We start from the raw sequence: 20,497 nt of genomic DNA, 5'->3' as shown, positions 1-20,497 counted from the left end.
TCGAGGGGACAGGTGGGAGAGGGTACCAGCAGGGAGTCTTCTGGGGCTTCAGTGCTTGTTTCTCCATAGGCCTCTGTCCTCTTTTAGGCCCACACCGGAGCTACCGGCTACAGTCGCGCCCACTGCTCCAGACCACGGGCAGCAGACTAGCTGTAGGGGTATCAGGAAGCAGTCGACACTCTCCGCAGCCCTCGGCGCGTCCACAGCACTTCGCTGTAGCGGCTTCTTCCTCCTCGTCGCAGCAGTGGGCCGGTGCCTCACTTCAAGGATCACCTACGGCGCAGGCCTCACCTCAAACTTCGAGCTTCCCTGTGCTGATACTCGCCCCTATGTCCTGGCTTCACTTCTCTGGTAAGTTGTTATTTTGGCCTTGATGAGGCCCAGCTAGTGGTAATTTGTCAGGATTATTTAGCCCAGGCTCGGAGCTCCACTAATCTGCGACCGCCATGTTTTGAGGTTAGCCACGGCCCCCCTCTATCATTTTGTTTTTTTTACTTTACTGCTGAGAAGCAGTGGGGCAACGCTCCTCTGTTTTAGGGGAGGAGCCGCTACTCAACAAATCAATAAATCAGGGAATTGTAAACGCGCTACTCACCCGTGAGGATCTCAAGGCGCTGAGGGGAGGTGGGGGGTTTGCAGGTCTGTTCAGCTGAAGAGCCAGGTGTTGAGGCTGTTCCTGAAGATGTTCAGGGAGGGAGCATGTCTGATGTCTGCCGGTAGCTCGTGCCAGGTCTTAGCTGCAATGTCAGAGAAGGATCATCCGCCTACTCTTGCTTTGTGGATGCACAGGGTTTCGGCCAGGGTGAGGTTGGAGGATCGGAGGTTTCTTTTGGGTTTGTGGAAGTTGATTCTGTTGTTGAGGTATTTAGGTCCGTTGTTGTGTAAGCATTTGTAGGGGTGGGTGAGGATTTTGAAGGTGACTCTTTTCTCCACGGGGAGCCACTGCTTTCTCAGCCTTCCTTCCGAGTCTATAATTTTTTCATTTTGAATACAGAATGCCACCAGTGTACGGCTTAGTAGATACTACCAGACAGAACTCATGTGACCTACAATTTTTGACCATCTGTGAAAGAATTAAAAGCAAGGCACTTATATTGCACGTAGAAGCTTTTCTCCGTCTAGGACTTTTTTCTATATTCAATAGCTGAATGAGCTATCAACCAAGGCACTCCATACCTTTCTTTACTGATTAAACATCTTCAGTCCTTTATTTTAGATAGGCCAGTGGTGTATTGAGGTATTTTACCACCAACGTGGCACACCTTTAGAATTCTCTCCTGCATTTTTTCAGAAACATAGAAGCCATCTACGATACAAGCAAGACTTACTTTCTGCAGTAGTGACCTTGGAGCAATTTACACTTTGCTTATTTCAGCCATTTCTGTTTTACTTCACACTGCCATTAAACCCTTTAGGTGTGATAGTTTGACTTTAAAATTCACATAACACAACATATAATCTAATGTCTGTAACATTGCACCATAAAATCCTTTGTATGTATAAACGCTATATAAAAAACACACCAAGTAGGGGCGGCTCCTTCGATAAGGGGGAGAAGCGTCGCCCCACTGCTTTTCTACAGTGAAAAATAAAATGTTAATAACAGAGGTTACTATCATGTCATTTTTCCTCGTTCATTTCCTGCAGCCGAGCCAGGGTGGGGCTGGGCCGTCCATTCTGACACAACACAGCTGCAGGAAGGAGGAGTGGTGGCACTGCTTCAAGTGCGCATGACAGTTTGGCCGCCCGTCTAAACAGGAGCGGCCTGTGTAAGTAAGAGTGGGGGGGAGGGACTGGGTTGGGGGGGAATTCGGCAGATGACCACGAGCAACAATTAAATGAATAATTCAGTTATCCTCATCGTCGTCTGTCGAAATCCCCCCCACCCGGCCCCACCGCTCTTACCTGCACGGGCCATTGCTGCTTCTAAGGCCGGCCAAATCGTCATGCGCACTTCAATCTATCCACCGGAGCTGTGCTTTACAGCTGGGTGGAGAGCAAGCACAGGGTCGTCGTCACTTAGTGAGCGCCTAACTGGGGGGGCTCACGCCAATCACGGCACTGCTCTCATACTGGGCAATACCAGTATGAGACCAGCACCTGGATTGGCGTAGGGGAGCCTGTGGCTTTCTGGGAGTGGAGGAGGAGAGGCAAGAATTGCACCGATGCTGCAGATGGCAGGTAAGCATTTTGAAAAATTATTTTACCCACGCTGCCCCCGTGCTGCCCCCCTGCGCTGCCTCCCCCACACTGCCCCAGCACTTTAATGCCCCAGCATTTGCCACAAACACGAAGACTAAATAAACTAAACTAAACAAAACATGTCCAACCTGACTTGCACTGACCTGACCTAACCTAGCCTAAAGTGTATGTGAAGAAGGACTCACTGGCTTCATGCAGGCATTGTGTCTGCATATCTCTTGTACTTCTCAATCTATCTTCACAAAATTCACCCCAACCTGCTAACCTTCATAAACTTGCTTCACACGTGCTCTCCTGTTCATTATTTCATGGTATCATTTCTCAAGACCTGCGGCAATTGTATTATATGTTTTTTTACCGAAGATCTTGAAGTAAGAAAAAATAGATGTAATCATTTGTTTTATCTAGGATATGACCCAGATTACTTTGCTGGAATTGAAACCTGTTGGAACCAAGGATGTGAAATTAGAGACAAACGATGTCTTTGCGAGTTTGGTAAATGCAGAACTCAGTATTCTTTCAAGGACAAGCAACAATGTACAGAAGCGCTTGGTAAGATTAATTAAATTACATATTTTATGAAGGGCGATTTCTTTCCGAGATTACACATACTTTGATGGGAGGAGGTGGTTAAAAAGACATTTTGTCGTGAAAAGAACGTGGGTATTTTTGGTCAATGCACCAAGCACATGTAATGTAAACACCTAAATCTAATAGCGAGATCAAAGTAATGTGAGGTTAGATCTGAGTTTGCGTCCCATAGCTGACGAACTAGGCTTGAGACCCATAGCCTTCTGGCGAAGGCTCTGGAGTAGCAACGAACTTCTTGCCTATAGGGCGGAACTAATGGAGCTATTGACCCACCCGAAAGCGCTATTGATCCCCTGGATAAAATACATCCAAAACTCCTGTATGGCACTGGGGCTCACCGACCTTTGGTCTAACCCTGCTAATGCCTCATTAAACATTTCAAGGAGAGCTCTGGCTATCGCTTATTATGAACATAAATTAGCCACGGCCCTAGACAGTCAGTGTGAAGGGTCACTAACTTCTGTTTTTCTGCAAAGCAAGGACTCGTACAGGCAGGAGAGGGTTTTAGATGCCATCTCCCCCGCGCTGGCCAGGAAGCTGTTTCTCCAATGGAGATATGGCACACTGCTTCTACGATCCTTTACCAGCTCCTGGTCATCACCTCCCTCCACCAAGCAGTGCCCGGCTTGCGCTGCTGCGGAGGAAAGCGATTTACTCTTTTGCCCAGCTTACAAGGCAGCGAGGAAATACTGGCTCCTACCATTGATCAGAAATCTGGGTTGTAGGGAGTACCTCCCAATGTATAGAATCTTAAAAACTGATGCCTCTAGTTTAACTGTATTTGTATTAGCAAAATTCCTCACCAATGTCTGGCACACTCGCACCCGTATTCTGAAGATGCAGGCTCCCTCTTAATTTTAAGGTTTACAGTTTTTAACATAGTTTTATTAGTATGTAATCTCAAGGTTTTATATTGTGATTGATTATGTATGTTGATTTTATAGTGACTATACATGTTTTACTGTATATCTTTGATGGCCAATGGCCGAAATAAAGATTGAATGATGAAATGTGCAAACTACACTGTGTGAGAACTTCTCACTGATTAAGATGACAGCTGGAAAGCTAAGTAAAATGTTTAAAAGATGTTTAATAGTTACATGTGTTTTGGAGCCACAGAATAGTTAAATGGCCTTTACCTTTGCTAAAGAACCTAACATTGTTTTTTGGCATTTGTTAGGACATGAAAAACTTCCCGGTTGAACATATATTCGGAAGCCCAAAAGAAACACAAGCTTTCCTTCTCCACTTTTTTTTATGGCTGTCGTGAAAAATGCACCCTGTGAAAGCACACACACACACACACACACGCACACCCACACACACCCACACACACACACACGCACGCTCACATGCATACACACACACACACGCACACACACCCCATAACATACCTATTATTATGAGAACCGGCCATTAATCATAATGAAGTGTGTATTTACTATTCTAACTCTAAATGCGCTTTGAAAGTAGGGTTGGTAATAAAGCAGACCGAGGCAAATCTAACTGCACTTTTAGTTTTTTGATACACTCGCTCGAACTAAATGAAACACACTACCTGGAGTGGTCCTCATAATGCACCGGTCCTTACAACGATAATGTTTCTCTGGTGCTGTCAGGGTTTACACAATAAAATGATGGATGGAGGTCTGAAGACTTTCAGACACTCACCCTCAGTCACTATTAGATCTGGGTTGAATCCATCATTGTTCTTATGCTCACTTAGCCACCCCAGTTCAGACTCAGCCATATTCAAATCAGTCTTGACTCTGTTCTTTGTGTTTACTTTGTTCGCCCTTTGTTGGTAGTGTAGGCCCAGGCGTGGGTCCCTTGCTCACTTTGCCACTGGATTCAAGCTAGCCTGGTTGATGACGGGTGTTACCCCGAAACCGTTCCCAGGATGCTTGTTTCTGGTTCAGGGAAGACCTGGCTTGGCAGTACGGGCAGGACAGTTTCCACGAGGAACCGGGCCAAGACTGATTTGCATATGGCTGGATCTGAACTGGGGTGGCGAAGCGACCTAAAGAACGATGATGGATTCAAACCAGAACTAATAGTGACAGGGGGTGATTGTCTTAAAAGTTTCAGTGCTCCATCCATCATCTCCTAGTGTTTACCCATGCTATGTGGACAATCTGGTCCTCACAGTGTGGGTTACACACACACACACACACACAAACATGCACATGCATTCGCACACACATAGGAGTTTAGGAAATCACCAGCATATCACCTTACAGCCACTTCATGGAGCTAGTGTTTTTTGTTTAAAACATTTTTTTAAAATCTAAATGTCGAAATCCGATATGTTATTTCACTACCGTAGATTGGGGGTCAGAAGGGAAAAAGTGTATAGACTAGTTGGTGTGTATTCCCTTATCATAATCTATATACCAAAAAACACACCTCTAGTCTTATCCATGAGTATGAAATCAGTGTATGCAGTTTTCGCCCTATTTCTCTCGACACTAAACTAAGTGATGTTTATCATCAAGGGGGAAGACATCCCTTAAGGACAAGAACCCTCACTCACCCGAAGGTGACATGCTTCATCATATGGGTCCTCCTTGCCAGTATTGAAAACCTAGTCAACACTGGGAGCTACTACTTCAAGTTTTAAGGAAGGAGCTCAGAGATGTTTTGTTGATAAGGAGAAGGATAGTAATCCCATATGTGAAATGATGGGTGTAGTGAGGTTAGCAGCGCTGTGTACGAGAATAGAAAGTGAGTTAAAACTGCCTAGATAGAATTCACTGTCAAGTACTTTATTCTAGTGTTCTACCTGACAGGATTAAAATGAAACAGCACAGTGGTATGGATATATAACCACTGTCACTTTATGGTCAACATGTTTCAGCCTGTTGATCAAAACCCTTTGTATCAGCGGCTTTCTTCAGGACCAGGTATAATCGTGTTATTGCTGCTGCAAGAAGTGAAAAATAATAATAATAAAATTTATACAACACCGGTATTCCTGTTTTTCTTTCTTTTATCAGGTTATACCCAATGTATCTAAGGAAAAAACAGGAAATGACATAGGTACTTCACGCCCGTGGAAAATTGATAAACACACCAGCTGTAATAGCGAGCGACTGATCTATCTAATATGGTGTCCTTATCAGCTTCGTTATGTGGGAATGACCACTAGAAACATTAAAACTCGTATTCAAGAACAACAGATTGCTAATGAAATTAGGATTAAAGTGGAAAGGGTGTAGAAATTTCTGACACCTTTGCCACTGTTTCTTTTCTCTCCCGCAGTGCGGGGCCTCCCTCCAGAGCAGTCTGTCAGGTAGAGGTGAGGCAGGGCTATCCTACAGTTGAGAGTAAGTCCTTATCTATGACAATGAAGAAGCATAAATAAAACCTGTGACATAGTGACAAATGCACAATGCTCAAGTAATCATGTGATTTATTGTTTTTTGCCTTTTGTCTCTCTCTCGCACTTTTCTTTTCCCATTTCCTGTTTTTTCCTTAGATACCTTGGGTATAACCTGATAAAAGAAAGAAAAACAGGAATACCGGTGTTGTATAAAGTGACAGTGGTTATATATCCATACCACTGTGCTGTTTCATTTTAATCCTGTCAGGTAGAACACTAGAATAAAGTAGTTGACAGTGAATTCTATCTAGGCAGTTTTAACTCACTTTCAAATCTCCTACACAGCGCTGCTAACCTCACTACACCCATCATTCCACATATGAGATTACTATCCTTCTCCTTATCAACAAAACATCTCTGAGCTCCTTCCTTAAAACTTGAAGTAGTAGCTCCCAGTGTTGACTAGGTTTTCAATACTGGCAAGGAGGACCCATATGATGAAGCATGTCACCTTCGGGTGAGTGAGGGTTCTTGTCCTTAAGGGATGTCTTCCCCCTTGATGATAAACATCACTTAGTTTAGTGTCTAGAGAAATAGGGCGAAAACTGCATAAACTGATTTGATACACATGGATAAGACTAGAGGTGTGTTTTTTGGTATATAGAAATCTGATATGTTCCAATAGTTATACTCTATACAATCTTATGTTATAAGATGAAATACAAATATACTTTTATAAAGAAAACCTAACAGGTAATGTGGTTGTTGAAAAGTATAACTTATTATGTACCATTATAAAAATGTAGACACATAACATATCTGACAAAATAAATTTTATACGTTTTCAGAATAAAGGGCAAAAAGGAAGATGTAAGTATAAAAACAAGTGGTAACCACATTTAGAATCAAAAGCATGTGAAAATAAGAACAAGGTGTTATGAATTTGCAACTACGACAACTCATAATAAGAACAGATACATATGAAAAACTAATATCTCAATAATACAAGAAATTTAAGGTTGAGGAATAGCTTGCTGCATATGTAAACACATATTAGGTGAGAAAGATGTCAAAAGGTTGATGCCAGACTGGATTTGTTTGTGTTACTGGCCGAACCGTTCTGGCTGGACTGTTCCTATTGGAACCGGAACGTGGCTGATTTACGTATGGCTGTGTCCGGTTTGAGGTGGCATGGTGGGAAAAAAAATAGACCGGGGTGCAGCCCTGAATAATTTCCAGGGGCTGAGATGAATTCAAGTATTCCACCCATTACTTTTTTTGTATTACTCAGTCAGATGCTCTAAGTGCAACAGGCATGCCCAGATGTGGGGCCAATGCTCACTTGGACACTTGAACCAAGATGCACCCTTCTGATGTCACCCAAATTGGTCAGCGGTTGTTTGTATTTTGATTCAGAGGGGACCCAGCGTGCCAATTCTGGCTGCACTGTTCTTACTGGTTACTATGTAACAAAAAAGGGTACGGCTCACAAACAGTAAGGCTGAGCACTCTTAAATCAACAAGCAAGGGCAATGCCAATACTGCTCCAGACTTTAAATCTTTTAATCAAAGGATGCAAGAACCAACAATCAATATATCCTTAAGCTCATTGGTAGGTTTTATTCAATAGCACATATTCTTTTCAGTTATATCTCCAAAACACTTTAATACATGTGATGAAACAACATTTCACATGTAAATACATAACACTCAACAGAAGGAAAAGAAAGAAAAAATGAATTACACTTCCCTTCAGTCAGTCATATATCTTTTATTCGGTTTCCATAATTTTTTAGGAACCATAAAAACTTCCATTCAAAAACTTTCAAACACCTATTGAGTCTACACAAACAACATACACACTATTCATACTGGGAGCAACAAAATGGTATAAAACAGTCTCACTTGCAACCCAAGTGCCAAACAATATTGCTATTAATCACCAGTTTTGTAAATGTATCCTATACAATATTTACAATAATTTACATTAGATACAACATTCTCTTTAATGGGCACTAAAAACACCAAATGTAATAAATCAAAGCAATTGTTTGGCAACTCCGTGGTCTACGCGTTTTGAACCCCCTTATTCTAGGGGTTCTCATCAGGACCAAAACCTCACTGCAAAAACCAAGAAAATACAAGCACTGTTGCCTTGGTTGAAAACACTAGCAAGCTCTCCCGGTATACACCTGTTACAACGCAACTTTTACAACTACCTACCATTACAACGCAACTTTTACAACGCATACCATTACAACGCATTGCGCTGGGGGGCGCTCTAGGATAGGGAATAAGTTTAATTTACTATCCAACACCTTCCCTAGTGTCCACGGGGACTGGAGTTGGAATAGTAAATTATACTTACCACTATCCAGCACCTCTAAGCGCTATGCGTTGTAATGGTATGCGTTGTAATGGTCGCGTTGTAATGGTAGGTAGTTGTAATGGTATGCGTTGTAACGTCATACATCCAGCTCTCCCACCATTATTCGCCCCTGCTGTATCTTACCTAATTTAAACATGCCCAAAGGTCGAGCAATCCAAAAAGCTGGGTTGTGAAAAGTGAATCTAGTACAAACAAAAGGAGGAAAGACAAAAATCACACACCCGTAATTCAAACTATCCGTCATTTGTCCATAAGCTAAAGCCACAACCGGACCTCTCCTAGTTCTTGAAACTTACTTGATAAATTCTGAATTGAGCTGCTCTTTGGTTGATGTCATCAAATAACAACAATATAAATGCCGACGGCGTCCTATTTGGAAAACCAAAAATGGGTTCAAAGTAAACACCGCTAATTGTCTACCACTCGTGGTATAGGGTATATAAAATACGAGCTTCTACCTTCAACACCCTCCAACGTTTGTCACAAACGGCTTAGTTCAATTTCGATGTCCGCGTCTAACATTAATCATCCGTAATTACTTCTAAATCAAAGAAATAGATATATACAGTCCTTTAGTTTGAAGTCTCACTTCTCCACGTGGTTTTAGCGATGTATACGACTCACAGAGCACCCAAGTTGCTCACCTTTCGCCATACGGAGATCTCTCTTCCGGGTCTCGTCACACTGGATTAGCGAGCGTCAAACGTGTGTTGACGTTCATACTCCTAAAACAGAACCGGCGTACTGCACGTTTCTGGGACCTGTAGTCCCTACTCCTTGTGAACCCATACCGCGTGGCAACAAGTACCTTAATACTGGAACCCGACAAAGTGCTAGAACTTAACCAATATATCCCGACCTGCTTTTAGGTGATCTCACGCTTTTTAAAAAAAAGATGGCCAACCAATACCTGTGGTTTTCAATGCCAGTGGCAATACGGACTAAAAGACCACATTGCTCATGCTTTGTGGGAGTGGTGAATGGAGCTATGTACTAACGTATTCATAATGGAAGGCATTGTGGAATTTCATGCAAATGCAGGCCAAGAAGCTCGCTCGCAACACATAATGGATGTGCGATTCCTCAGAATGCGCATATCTAAAAGTGCTAAAAAATCCATAAATGGGTATTCTGTGCACAAGGCCTCTAAGGCTGTGGTTAGAGGGCTAGATTTTTACAGAAGCCATAGCTCATTGTAAGGCTTTCAGCTCCGAGGGCCTTCAGTACAACAAACGCCCATATTCATAATTTATATAATTCTGAAATTTCATTCAGGCCTGACACACTCGTGTCACATTTTATGATAAGCAGGGCTTCTCTTTTTGACAATTTTACTTCCAAATCCCCCCCTCTGGGATCTCATTCTACTTTAGAGATTATTGTCCATCGTAGATCTTTTTCAGTATGTGATTTTTTATTCCAGTGGTTCACAAGGGGCGCTGATTCAAAAATGGTTCTAATCCGAGACTTATGTTGGCAAATCCTCTGCCGTATCTCCTGACTAATTTTTCCAATGTATAACAACCCACATGGGCTTGTTATTCTGTAAACTGCGTATTTGGTCTTACAATTGGAAAACCTCTCATATTTCCAATATATGCCCTTATGCGAGAAAAGGGAACCTTCCACTGTTGAATCACAACACACACATGTGCCACATTTGTGATGTCCCGAGAGCTGTGACAGGCCCATTGACTGTCTCGATGTCGGTTTTGGTTCTTTTTTGGCAGATGCTCTCACAATTTAATTCAATATACTGATACTTTTTTTAATGCGAAAAGAGGAGCCACTGCAAAATCCTGTTCTTACTGGAGCAGGACCAAGGCTGATTTGTATATTGCTGGTTTTTAGGGCTCGACCTCTGTCAATGCGCTTGCGCATTGCAGATGTCGAGACATATTGGGGCTTAACGAGAGCTTAACCAAACGGGCGATTTGATGCTGTGCCCGTGAAAAAAGCGTGTGCACGCATCAAAGCCACCAGCCTCCCTCCCACAAGCTTCCCCCAGCGTGCGCTCTGGCATTTCTCCTCCCCTAATTATTCACTGCCCACGGCCGGCCGGCACATCAAAGGCTGCTGCTCCCCGTGCGTCTCGTCACCCTTACTCTCCCCTATTCTTCCCTTCTTGTTACCTTTTTGTGCACAGTCTGCAGGTTAATATATGTGCACAATAAAATGGCTTTACAATTCTTTTAGAAAAGCATTATAGAGCAATATGCAGCTGTAGCGCTTATTTAGCATTTACGGTTTGTCAGCCACGCTTCCTGTAAACTAGATATGCGGATAGCACTGCTGTCTATATATTAAACAGCATGACCTGTTTTATATTCATGACTAATCTGATTCGCATGTCTGGTCAATGAGTGGAGATGCTACATACATACACGCTTAAAGACACACCTGCAGATGAGTGTTGCGCTTGAACTCAGCAATATTGTTTTTTGCACAGACTGCTTCTCTCCTCAACCTGCTGTATTTTTGCATCTTAACACATAACGAGAAGGATCCATTAAATTTGAGAAATGAAAGTCTGCGCAGCGCAAGCTTCTTTCTAGAATACACGTTTACTGTTTATCACTGTGTAATGCTTATTTAAACCATTTACTTCTGTGGCATTTAGAATTTTGGCATTAGTGTAATCCTTATGTTAAACCTGCAGTACATGGAAAGGTATATACGTCGACCATCTTTCCTGCTAAGTTTCCAAATATAATGTACTCAAATTGTTACACTTTGAAGTGACCTAAACGTGGAATTTCTTCCTTTGGAAATATGCACTAGCAGTCGCCGGGGGGAGGGGGGGGTCAGTCACCATGACATCCGATTTAATTGTCTTGCAGTCCAGTCGTACTAGAGAGTGAACACATCAGATCTTTAAACTATTTCCTTATAAAATGAAAAGCGCATATATTACGTTTATTATGCTGGTCTCTTACAAATGGAGTTTTCCTACCGCCCCTACCATTCAACAACATATTATAGCTGTAGTCAATTGTGCATCATTCCCAAATTGATAGTTTCTCTCCTAGGCGCTGAAAGAAAGGGTGTTTATTTACAGACATGAATAACGAATATTGGGATGTGAAGATGCGCGGTGAGTGTCAGTGTTGGGCTACATGATTCCTACAGCCTTACTAAAAAACACACACACACAAGGTTGAGTCGCATGAAAAGGTAAACACTGACTTCCTTCTGCCATGAACTGTGAGGTGGATTGTTGACATGCACGAGGCCTGCCTCTCATTGAAGGTACTAGGTTTCTCTTGGCATTTTGTTTTCATTTGCTAACTGCACCCGAGGTTTTCCCCCAAAGCAGCACTGTGTCATAAGTCTCTTACCTCGTCTTCTTTATGTTGAATTTGAAAGTATGGACCAGTGTTTGAAATGGGTTGGTTGCCTCGCCGGTTGAAGCTTGAGGATTGTGTGCCGATATCACAACACGTATCTATTATTAGTTATTTTACTATATTTTCTGGAGTGTAAACTGGATTAATATTTTCTAGTCTGTATTTTTCTCCACTGTATGCGAAGCTTGTTCTACTTGGAGTTATTGGCAATCTGTCAATACCAATCTGTCTTACCGAGCCATGTGGTGGGACCTCTTTTGGTCACAAAGAATATAGTCCCTGCAACATGGCTCAGTAAAATCATTGGTATTGATAATGCCAATAACTCTGACGCTGGGGTGTTCCTGCGTTCACCCCTCATAACCTGTGGTTTCACCTCCTCCCTCTGTCTGCCGGAAATGGCAGGACAGTGAGATGCAGGAGGAATGCGCTCGCTTTCACAAGAAGTTGGCTCCTGAGAGGCCCTGACAAAAATAACTGCCTTTGGAGACACTTAAATAACTGCGTTCCTCTGCACTGTCTTTCACAGGCTCACTGTATTTTCAAAGGCAGTACACAGCACAAAGTAAGTTGCAGGAGTAAAAGTAACAGAAACGACATTTGTTTATTTATGCATAAGGAAATCAAGTCTTACAATTCTTACATAATTTTCTTAAATATCAATGCTTATGTAATTTTCGTACGTAAAAAATGTACATAATTTCCATAACATTTACATTCACACCCCCTAACACCCTCACAAACCATCACACACCCTCACACACCCTCACTCACTCACCTTCACTTACTCACCCTCACCCTCACTCACCCTCACATACCCTCACTCCCCATCACTCACACTCTCTCCCCCTCACACACCTACACTCACTCTCACTGCCCCTCACACAAACACTCACACACACACTCACACAAAATTCTTACATAATTTTCTTAAATATCAATGCTTATGTAATTTTTCGTACGTAAAAAAATATACGCAATTTCCATAACATTTAAATTCACACCCCCTTACACCCTTACACACCGTCACACACCCTCACACACCCTCACTCACTCACCCTCACCCTCACACACCCTCACACACCCTCACTCACCCTCACTCACACTCACTCACACACCCTCACACACCCATACTCACTCTCACTCTCACTCCCCCTCACACATACACACTCACACACACTCACCAGCATTGCATAACAAAACATAGCATAGCATAACAAAACACAGCATAGCATAACAAAAAAAGCATAGGATAGCAAAACATAGCATAGCATAACAAAACAAAGCATAGGATAGCAAAACAAAACATAGCATAGCAAAACACAACACAACAAAGCATAACATAATAAAACACAACACAACAAGCATAGCATAACAAAACACAACAAAACAAAACAAAGCATAGGATAGCAAAACTAAACATAGCATAGCATAACATACAAAGCATAGGATAGCGAAACAAAACATAGCACAGCATAACAAAACATAGCAGCTGGCCGCCTTCCTCGAGACGAACGGATCCCTCGACCTCTCGCAGTCTGGCTTCCGGGCCAACCACAGCACCGAGACCGCCCTGATCGCAGCCACCGATGACATGCGAGCCCTGCTCGACAATGGAGAAACAGCGGCCCTCATCCTCCTAGACCTCTCCGCGGCCTTCGACACTGTCTGCCACCGTACCCTAGTGCGGCGCCTTAGCAACGTCGGAATCCAGGAGAAGGCACTGGAATGGATCATCTTGTTCCTCGCCGGAAGGACACAGAGAGTCCGCCTCCCCCCGTTCAGATCAGAAGCCACCGAAGTCATCTGCGGCGTTCCTCAAGGCTCCTCGCTCAGCCCAACCCTCTTCAACGTCTACATGAGCCCCCTCGCAGCCATCGCACGCCAACACAACCTCAACATCATCTCCTACGCCGACGACACCCAGCTGATCCTCTTCCTCACCAACGACCCCGCCACCGCCAGAGCCAACCTACACGAAGGGATGACAGACGTAGCCAAGTGGATGATGAACAGCCGCCTGAAACTGAACTCGGACAAGACGGAAGTCCTCATCCTGGGATCTTCACCCTCCGCCTGGGATGACTCCTGGTGGCCCCCCGCCCTGGGCAGCGCACCCAAACCAACAGACCATGCACGCAACCTGGGCTTCATCCTGGACTCCTCCCTCTCCATGACCAGACAAGTCAACGCCGTCTCCTCGTCGTGCTTCAACATCCTGTGCATGCTACATAAGATCTTCCGGTGGATCCCCACCGAAACCAGGAAGACGGTCACCCAGGCCCTCGTCACCAGCCGTCTGGACTACGGCAACTCCCTCTACGCCGGAACCACCGCCAAACTCCAGAAGAGACTCCAGCGGATTCAGAACGCCTCAGCACGACTCATCCTGGACATCCCCCGTCGCAGCCACATCTCCGGACACCTGAGAGATCTGCACTGGCTCCCGGTCAACAAGAGAATCACCTTCCGTCTCCTCACCCACGCACACAAAGCCCTACACAACCAAGGCCCAGGATACCTCAACAGCCGCCTCAACTTCTACGCTTCCACACGCCAGCTTCGATCGACCGGCCACGCCCTCGCCGCCGTTCCCCGCATCCGAAGAGCCACCACAGGAGGAAGGTCCTTCTCCTACCTGGCCGTCAAGACTTGGAACTCCCTCCTGACCCACCTCCGCCTGACCCAGGACCACCTTGCCTTCAGGAAGCAGCTCAAGACCTGGCTGTTCGAGCAGTAGCAGACTCCCCCTCCCCTAGCGCCTTGAGACCTTCCGGGTGAGTAGTGCGCTATATAAATGCTTTGATTGATTGATTGATTGATAACATAACAAAACATAGCATAGCTTAACCCCTTCCATGCTACCGTCGGCCATTGGCTGACGGCAACGCTACCTCGCTGGTGCTGCCGTCGGCCAATGGCCGACGCGGCCCGCCCGTTTTGCGGAAGTGCCCGTTTTCCGAAAACCATAACAAAACATAGCATAGCATAATAAAACATAGCATAGCATAACAAAGCATAGCATAGCATAACAAAGCATAACATAGCATAGCATAGCAAAACATAGCATAGCATACAAAACACAGCATAGCATAACAAATCAAAGCATAGGATAGCAAAACATAGCATGGCATAACAAAACAAAACATAGCATAGCATACAGCATTACTCCGCACCACCACTGCATCACTCAGGGGCAACACAACATCACTATGCGCTACCACAGCATCACTGAAGGTCACAGCATCACTCGTTTGCCATCACAGCATCACTCAGCGCCACCAAGATTGAGTTGTTTTGGGCGTGCGTCGGGAAAAAGAAGTCGATTAGATCACCAGATTTGATTCTTAAATTCTTTTATTCTTTTATTTCGTATGCATGGGTAAAAAGTTCTTTACAGTCCAACCAACGCGTTTCGTTCTCTTACCGAGAACTTCATCAGGGCTTTAATATATTTAGAGTCTCCAGAGTTTCCTTACTAGCTGCCTTCTGTGCAAGGAGAATTGTAAAGCGGGATTCAGACGTGTCCCCAGTAAATCTCCTATAGGCAACGTCTGGTATGTCAAATATTTAGAGGTCGAACGTCCATGGTAGAATATCAAATTGTTTAACCGGCAAATTTCTTTTATAAGGAAAAATAACTTCAAACTGTGCGTCAGCGAAGGATAATAAGCCTTTTAGAGTTATATAATAAGTGAAACAATGATCCTCAGTGCCTCAACCAGACCTCGTCATGGTTGAATCAAGTTCAACAGATAAAAACACTGTTAATCAGTACTCCTTGTTTTATCAGTGCATGTATCCCAGGGAATGTTCCCATAAGGCAGTGTGATGCCTATGCAATGGTCCAAATTTCGTGTCGGAGCACGAAATTTGGATCATTGCATAGGCATCACACTGCCTTATGGGAACATTCCCTGGGAAACATGCACTGATGAAACAAGGAGTACTGATTAACAGTGTTTTTATCTGTTGAACTTGATTAAACCATGACGAGGTCTGGTTGAGGCACTGAGGATCATTGTTTCACTTATTATATAACTCAAGAAGGCTTAATATCCTTTGCTGACGCACAGTTTGAAGTTATTTTTCCTTATAAAAGAAATTTGCCGGTTAAACAATTTGATATTCTACCGTGGACTTTCGACCTCTAAATATTTGACATACCAGACTTTGCCTATAGGAGAGTTACTTGGGACACGTCTGAATCCCGATTTACAATTCTCCTTGCACAGAAGGCAGCTAGTAAGGAAACTCTGGAGACTCTACATACATTAAAGCCCTGATGAAGTTCTAGGTAAGAGAACGAAACGCATTGGTTGGACTGTAAAGAACTTTTTACCCATGCATACGAAATAAAAGAATAAAAGAATTTAAGAATCAAATCTGGTGATCTAATTGACTTCTTTTTCCCGACGCACGCCCAAAACAACTCAATCTTGAAGGATCTGGCGCACAGTGGCAACACAGGACGGTTGTTGCCAGGGCTGTTGGCGAGTGACTGTCTGATTTTGGAACTGGCCCGAGGTGCAGAACATTATAGTCAACCGTCTTCTCTTTACTTTTGTTGTCACTCAGCGCCACCACAGCATCAATCTGTGCAACCATTCAACAACACCTGGTTCACATATGTTCTCTAAATGTTTCAAGCTTTATTACAAATGTAACAAAAAGATGTTAATATTTCACTTCTGTTCTTGGATTTTCGTCACAATAAAATACACTGAACATAATCTTCACAAGAGTTATTTACAAAACTTTAAGCTAGTGCCATTATAAATTACAATAACTTTCATTTAAGTATTAATTATTGAAAAAAAAATAAAAGCCATTGTTATTTGTAATATCATTACATGTAAGTCAATGTAAATACAACACATATTGCATTACAAATGCTATAGGTGTCACATTTGCGGAAGTTAGAACTATTGGCATTGTAAATGACAAAGCTATTAATTTAGCTATTTTCAAAAACAAAACATTAATAAAAAAATGTGTCATTTACAATACCAAAAGCTCAAACTTTCCTAATGCGAGACCTATTGCATTGCAAATGCTTGTTGCATGAGTTGGCATTGTGGACAAAAAAAGATGAACTGGGATACATCCCCCAAGTAATTACCAATAGCTTAGAGTAAAGCAAGCAGTCCAACCATCGCTTTTTATGTTAATCAAAGGTGATCATTACAGATCTTGTTTAATACATAACTGTAAAGAGACATTTTCACTAGTATTCATTCCAGCATGCATTATAAGATAGAGTTTCCGCATGTTTGCATTTAGTAGTGATTAACTGTAATGCAGAAGCGATTAGCAGTTCTACTAACCTATAATTCAAGGATAGACAGAATAATGTAAGGAAATAATAGTGAAGTGAGGTTATTAAAATGTCATTAATTTTGTTCCAGACTTTTCTCCAGCAATCATGTACAGAAGAAATATAAGATTACATATAAAAAAGGAACTTTTTCATTAGAACACATCCAAAAATTAGCAGTGGTTGACGTTTTCTTTTTAAATAGCAAATCTAGAGTCTAATATAATGTGTTGTAAATAAAGTACAACGTTTGAGAAGAAGTGGAATGAATCTTAGTCCTATCTTATGGTGTCCTCTGCAACCTCCAGATTTTGCCCATTATAATTCTACGTTTAATTTGCCCCCACTAGGATTGTTGAACAGGGCTGGACTGGCTACCGGGCAGTTTGGAATGCTGCTGAGCTGCTGGCTGATTTTACTTTAGTGGGGGCCGATTGCATTCATGGAGACCTGCGTGTGCTTCAAAATAATGAAAGCGAAACGAATTTTGTTTAGTACACGCAGGTCCCCATCAATGAAATCAGCCCGCAGCTCAGCAGCATTCCAAACTGCCCGTACAACATAGCGGACTTTGCCTCAAAATGCATTGTGAAAAATTGTTTTTATCTAATTTAGTATTGATATCTTAAACAGGTGTCCAACTGTAGCGGACTCATGTTCAATTGATTGAAAATGTAAGGTTGTAGTTCTGGCCTGAAACAGAATTAGGAAAACCAAATTGACTCTTTAAGACCTCAAAGAGTCTAACATTCTATTAAACAAATCTCATTAATCCAAACTAAACTCTTTGATCTCAGATTTTTACAGTTGAGAATCATATATATATTTTTTTCACAACATATTTTATTAGGTCAACAGGCATAGTTACCACATTTCTTACAGGAAAATTGCAATATATATTGATTGTGATCAGTACTGTAGCATCAAGTCTGATGACTTCCATTGCCTATAAAGCAACATTTACAATGAAATAATACAAACATACATTTCGAGCTTATAAATGCCAGCTCGATACATTGTATGTTTCAGTGCCATGTACATACTAATGATCCATACATCAATTCCATTGAACCAGTTCGCATATAACTTAGTCCATTGTATCATCATCTTCCACCAGTTTCTATTATCACAGCCCTTCCACATCTGTAGTTGGTGGTGGTGGGGTTTCCAAAACTAGGCCTCTATAGTCTGCCCACCGTTTCCAAATTTTTTGTGGGCAACCCCCTGTCTTAGATACAGGTTTTTCTTGACCCATACACCAGACAAGACCCACCTTCCAGGCTCCCAACCTGGGTGGAGCCTGGGCCTTTCATGCTTTAGCTAAATCCCTTTTAGCCAAGGTGAGACCCAAGAACAATAAGTGTCTTTTATAACGGTTGCCGCCTATTTCTTCTGTAATATGGGGTAGGGAAAGCTTTAGTGATAGGGGTATGTCCCACTCCAATACTTTAGACAGGCAAGTCGTGACTCCCTGCCAAAATGTATTGAGTGCAGTACATTGCCAAACTGTGGGGCCGATTATGATGGCGGACGGACCTGAGTCCGTCCGCCACCCCGGAGTAGGAAGGACCGTCCGCAGGGGCAGCGGCGGTCCCTCCGTGCAAATTAGGCTGTGACCGCCACCCTGGCGGTCACATCCTGTATTTTTAACATTGCGGCGGGTGCTGCTTCAAGCAGCACCCGCCGCAATGTTAAAAATGTAAGCTGTGCATTTGCATGCACAAAGCGGCAGGCATCGTGGGGTCGCTATCCCCCCACAGCATGTGGACTGAAAGCAGATTTTCAGTGCGACTCTAGCATTTGAGCAGCCCAAAGGAAACAACTCAGCCCTGAATCGATTTGACGGAACCAGGTGGGTGGGATCTGAAAGGGGTGATTTTGCAAGTGGTAAAGGAGGCGAGGGAGCGCACCATCTTAAAGATTGCTGATCTCTTGAGAATAGAAAGCGGCGTGCCCATAACTTCATATCAGACTGAATCCGCGTCCATATGGGGGGGGGGAATATTTTTCTCCCAGGATATAGCTGAGGATAACGACAGATAGACTCCGAGATATTTTAACCCGGTTGTGGTTAGTGTTGCCTCTCCTGCCCAGGTACCTATTTCAGACTCTCCCCGTAGAGGCCACAGTATAGATTTGCGGGTGTTCATATATAGTCCAGAGGTCTCCCCAAATATTGTATTATGCGGAACAGCCGAGGTCCGGTCCGATGCGGCTCCAAAAGAAAGCAGAGAACGTTGCATATTTTTTATTATAATCTTTTCATTATACCAAATTGTTGAATAGAAAAAATACTTGATCACGATCCGATTTCTCATTGAAATAAAAGCAAACAGAGAAGAAATATGTCTTACAGTAGGGGAAGTCAGAACATTTTGTTTTGTGATATATACAAAATCTCTTTAAATTAGAAAGGAGATAAAATGTTCAATATTACCCCAGAACGGATTAAGCTAATTTTATTGGGAACATCAATAAACATAGTTATTAACAGGAATTAACATAAGTAACACCAAACAAATGTCATCCAATTTGCCCCACGAAGAAAGTAAGAGGGGGAGACATGTTAAGTGTCTGGTGTGCAGACCCATTGTAGCCTCTTGTTGATCCTTTACCCACTTTACTAATAAGTAAAAGAACAGATCACTTGTGGTAACAACCTGGAGATGGATAAGAAAGGGACTGAAAGAGAAAAACTGGACTAGCCTTCTCGTTTGGACTGGAGTCTGCACTGGCCATGAGTGGTACAGGAGACTTCACTGGCAGGGGTATGGTACATCCCTGCACCAGCCGCAAAGGATTAGAAGGCCACATGTAAGTATTGGATCCTGATAAAGGACATGATATCATAGTGTAGTTAAGACATTGGCTTACAGGTTTGCATTGCAGACTTTGCTATGATGAAACTCCTCTATGCCAGGATCACCAGGAAACACACCCAGGAGACCAACGCAAATGAAATCAGACAGGAGCTGTAATAGCAAGTCAAAGAGAGAGAGAGGGGCATAATACTCAGAGTTACAAAGAACACAATCCAAGAAGGGTTAGATGGACTAGGGCTGCCAGGGAACTGATATGTTAGGAAAACAACAAAGGTAAGGGGCACACGAATGTGTGTAAAAGTAGTATAAAAGGACAGAGCTACAACATCTAATAACAGATTGCCAGGCATAATCTACATGTGAGCTATATGCTTAAATACTGGCTTCATTCCTTCTGCCCCATAAGTGTCTGAAGACCAAAGAGTTGATGTAGTCTACAGATAAACATCATGTTATCAGTCTAGTGTTTGAGTTATTTCAATTTCCAAATCCCCTTTCTCCAAAATC

At 43.0% G+C, this 20,497-nt stretch overlaps 1 protein-coding gene across 2 annotated transcripts in view; it reads left to right on the top strand.

The window, feature by feature from the left end:
- Nucleotides 1-20,497, top strand: part of LOC147711368 (cysteine-rich motor neuron 1 protein-like) — a 279,746-nt gene that overhangs the window by 141,201 nt on the left and 118,048 nt on the right. For both annotated transcript variants that reach the window (XM_086922083.1, XM_086922082.1), the window contains exon 3: nt 2,611-2,754. In XM_086922083.1, coding sequence (XP_086778209.1) covers nt 2,611-2,754 — 144 coding nt within the window. The remainder of the gene's footprint in view (nt 1-2,610; nt 2,755-20,497) is intronic.

Source organism: Lissotriton vulgaris, chromosome 5 (genome assembly GCF_964263255.1).
Source record: "Lissotriton vulgaris chromosome 5, aLisVul1.2, whole genome shotgun sequence".
NCBI lineage: Eukaryota > Metazoa > Chordata > Amphibia > Caudata > Salamandridae > Lissotriton > Lissotriton vulgaris.
The sequence above is the reverse complement of the archived record's forward strand: the minus strand, read 5'-3'. Positions and strand labels throughout refer to the sequence as shown.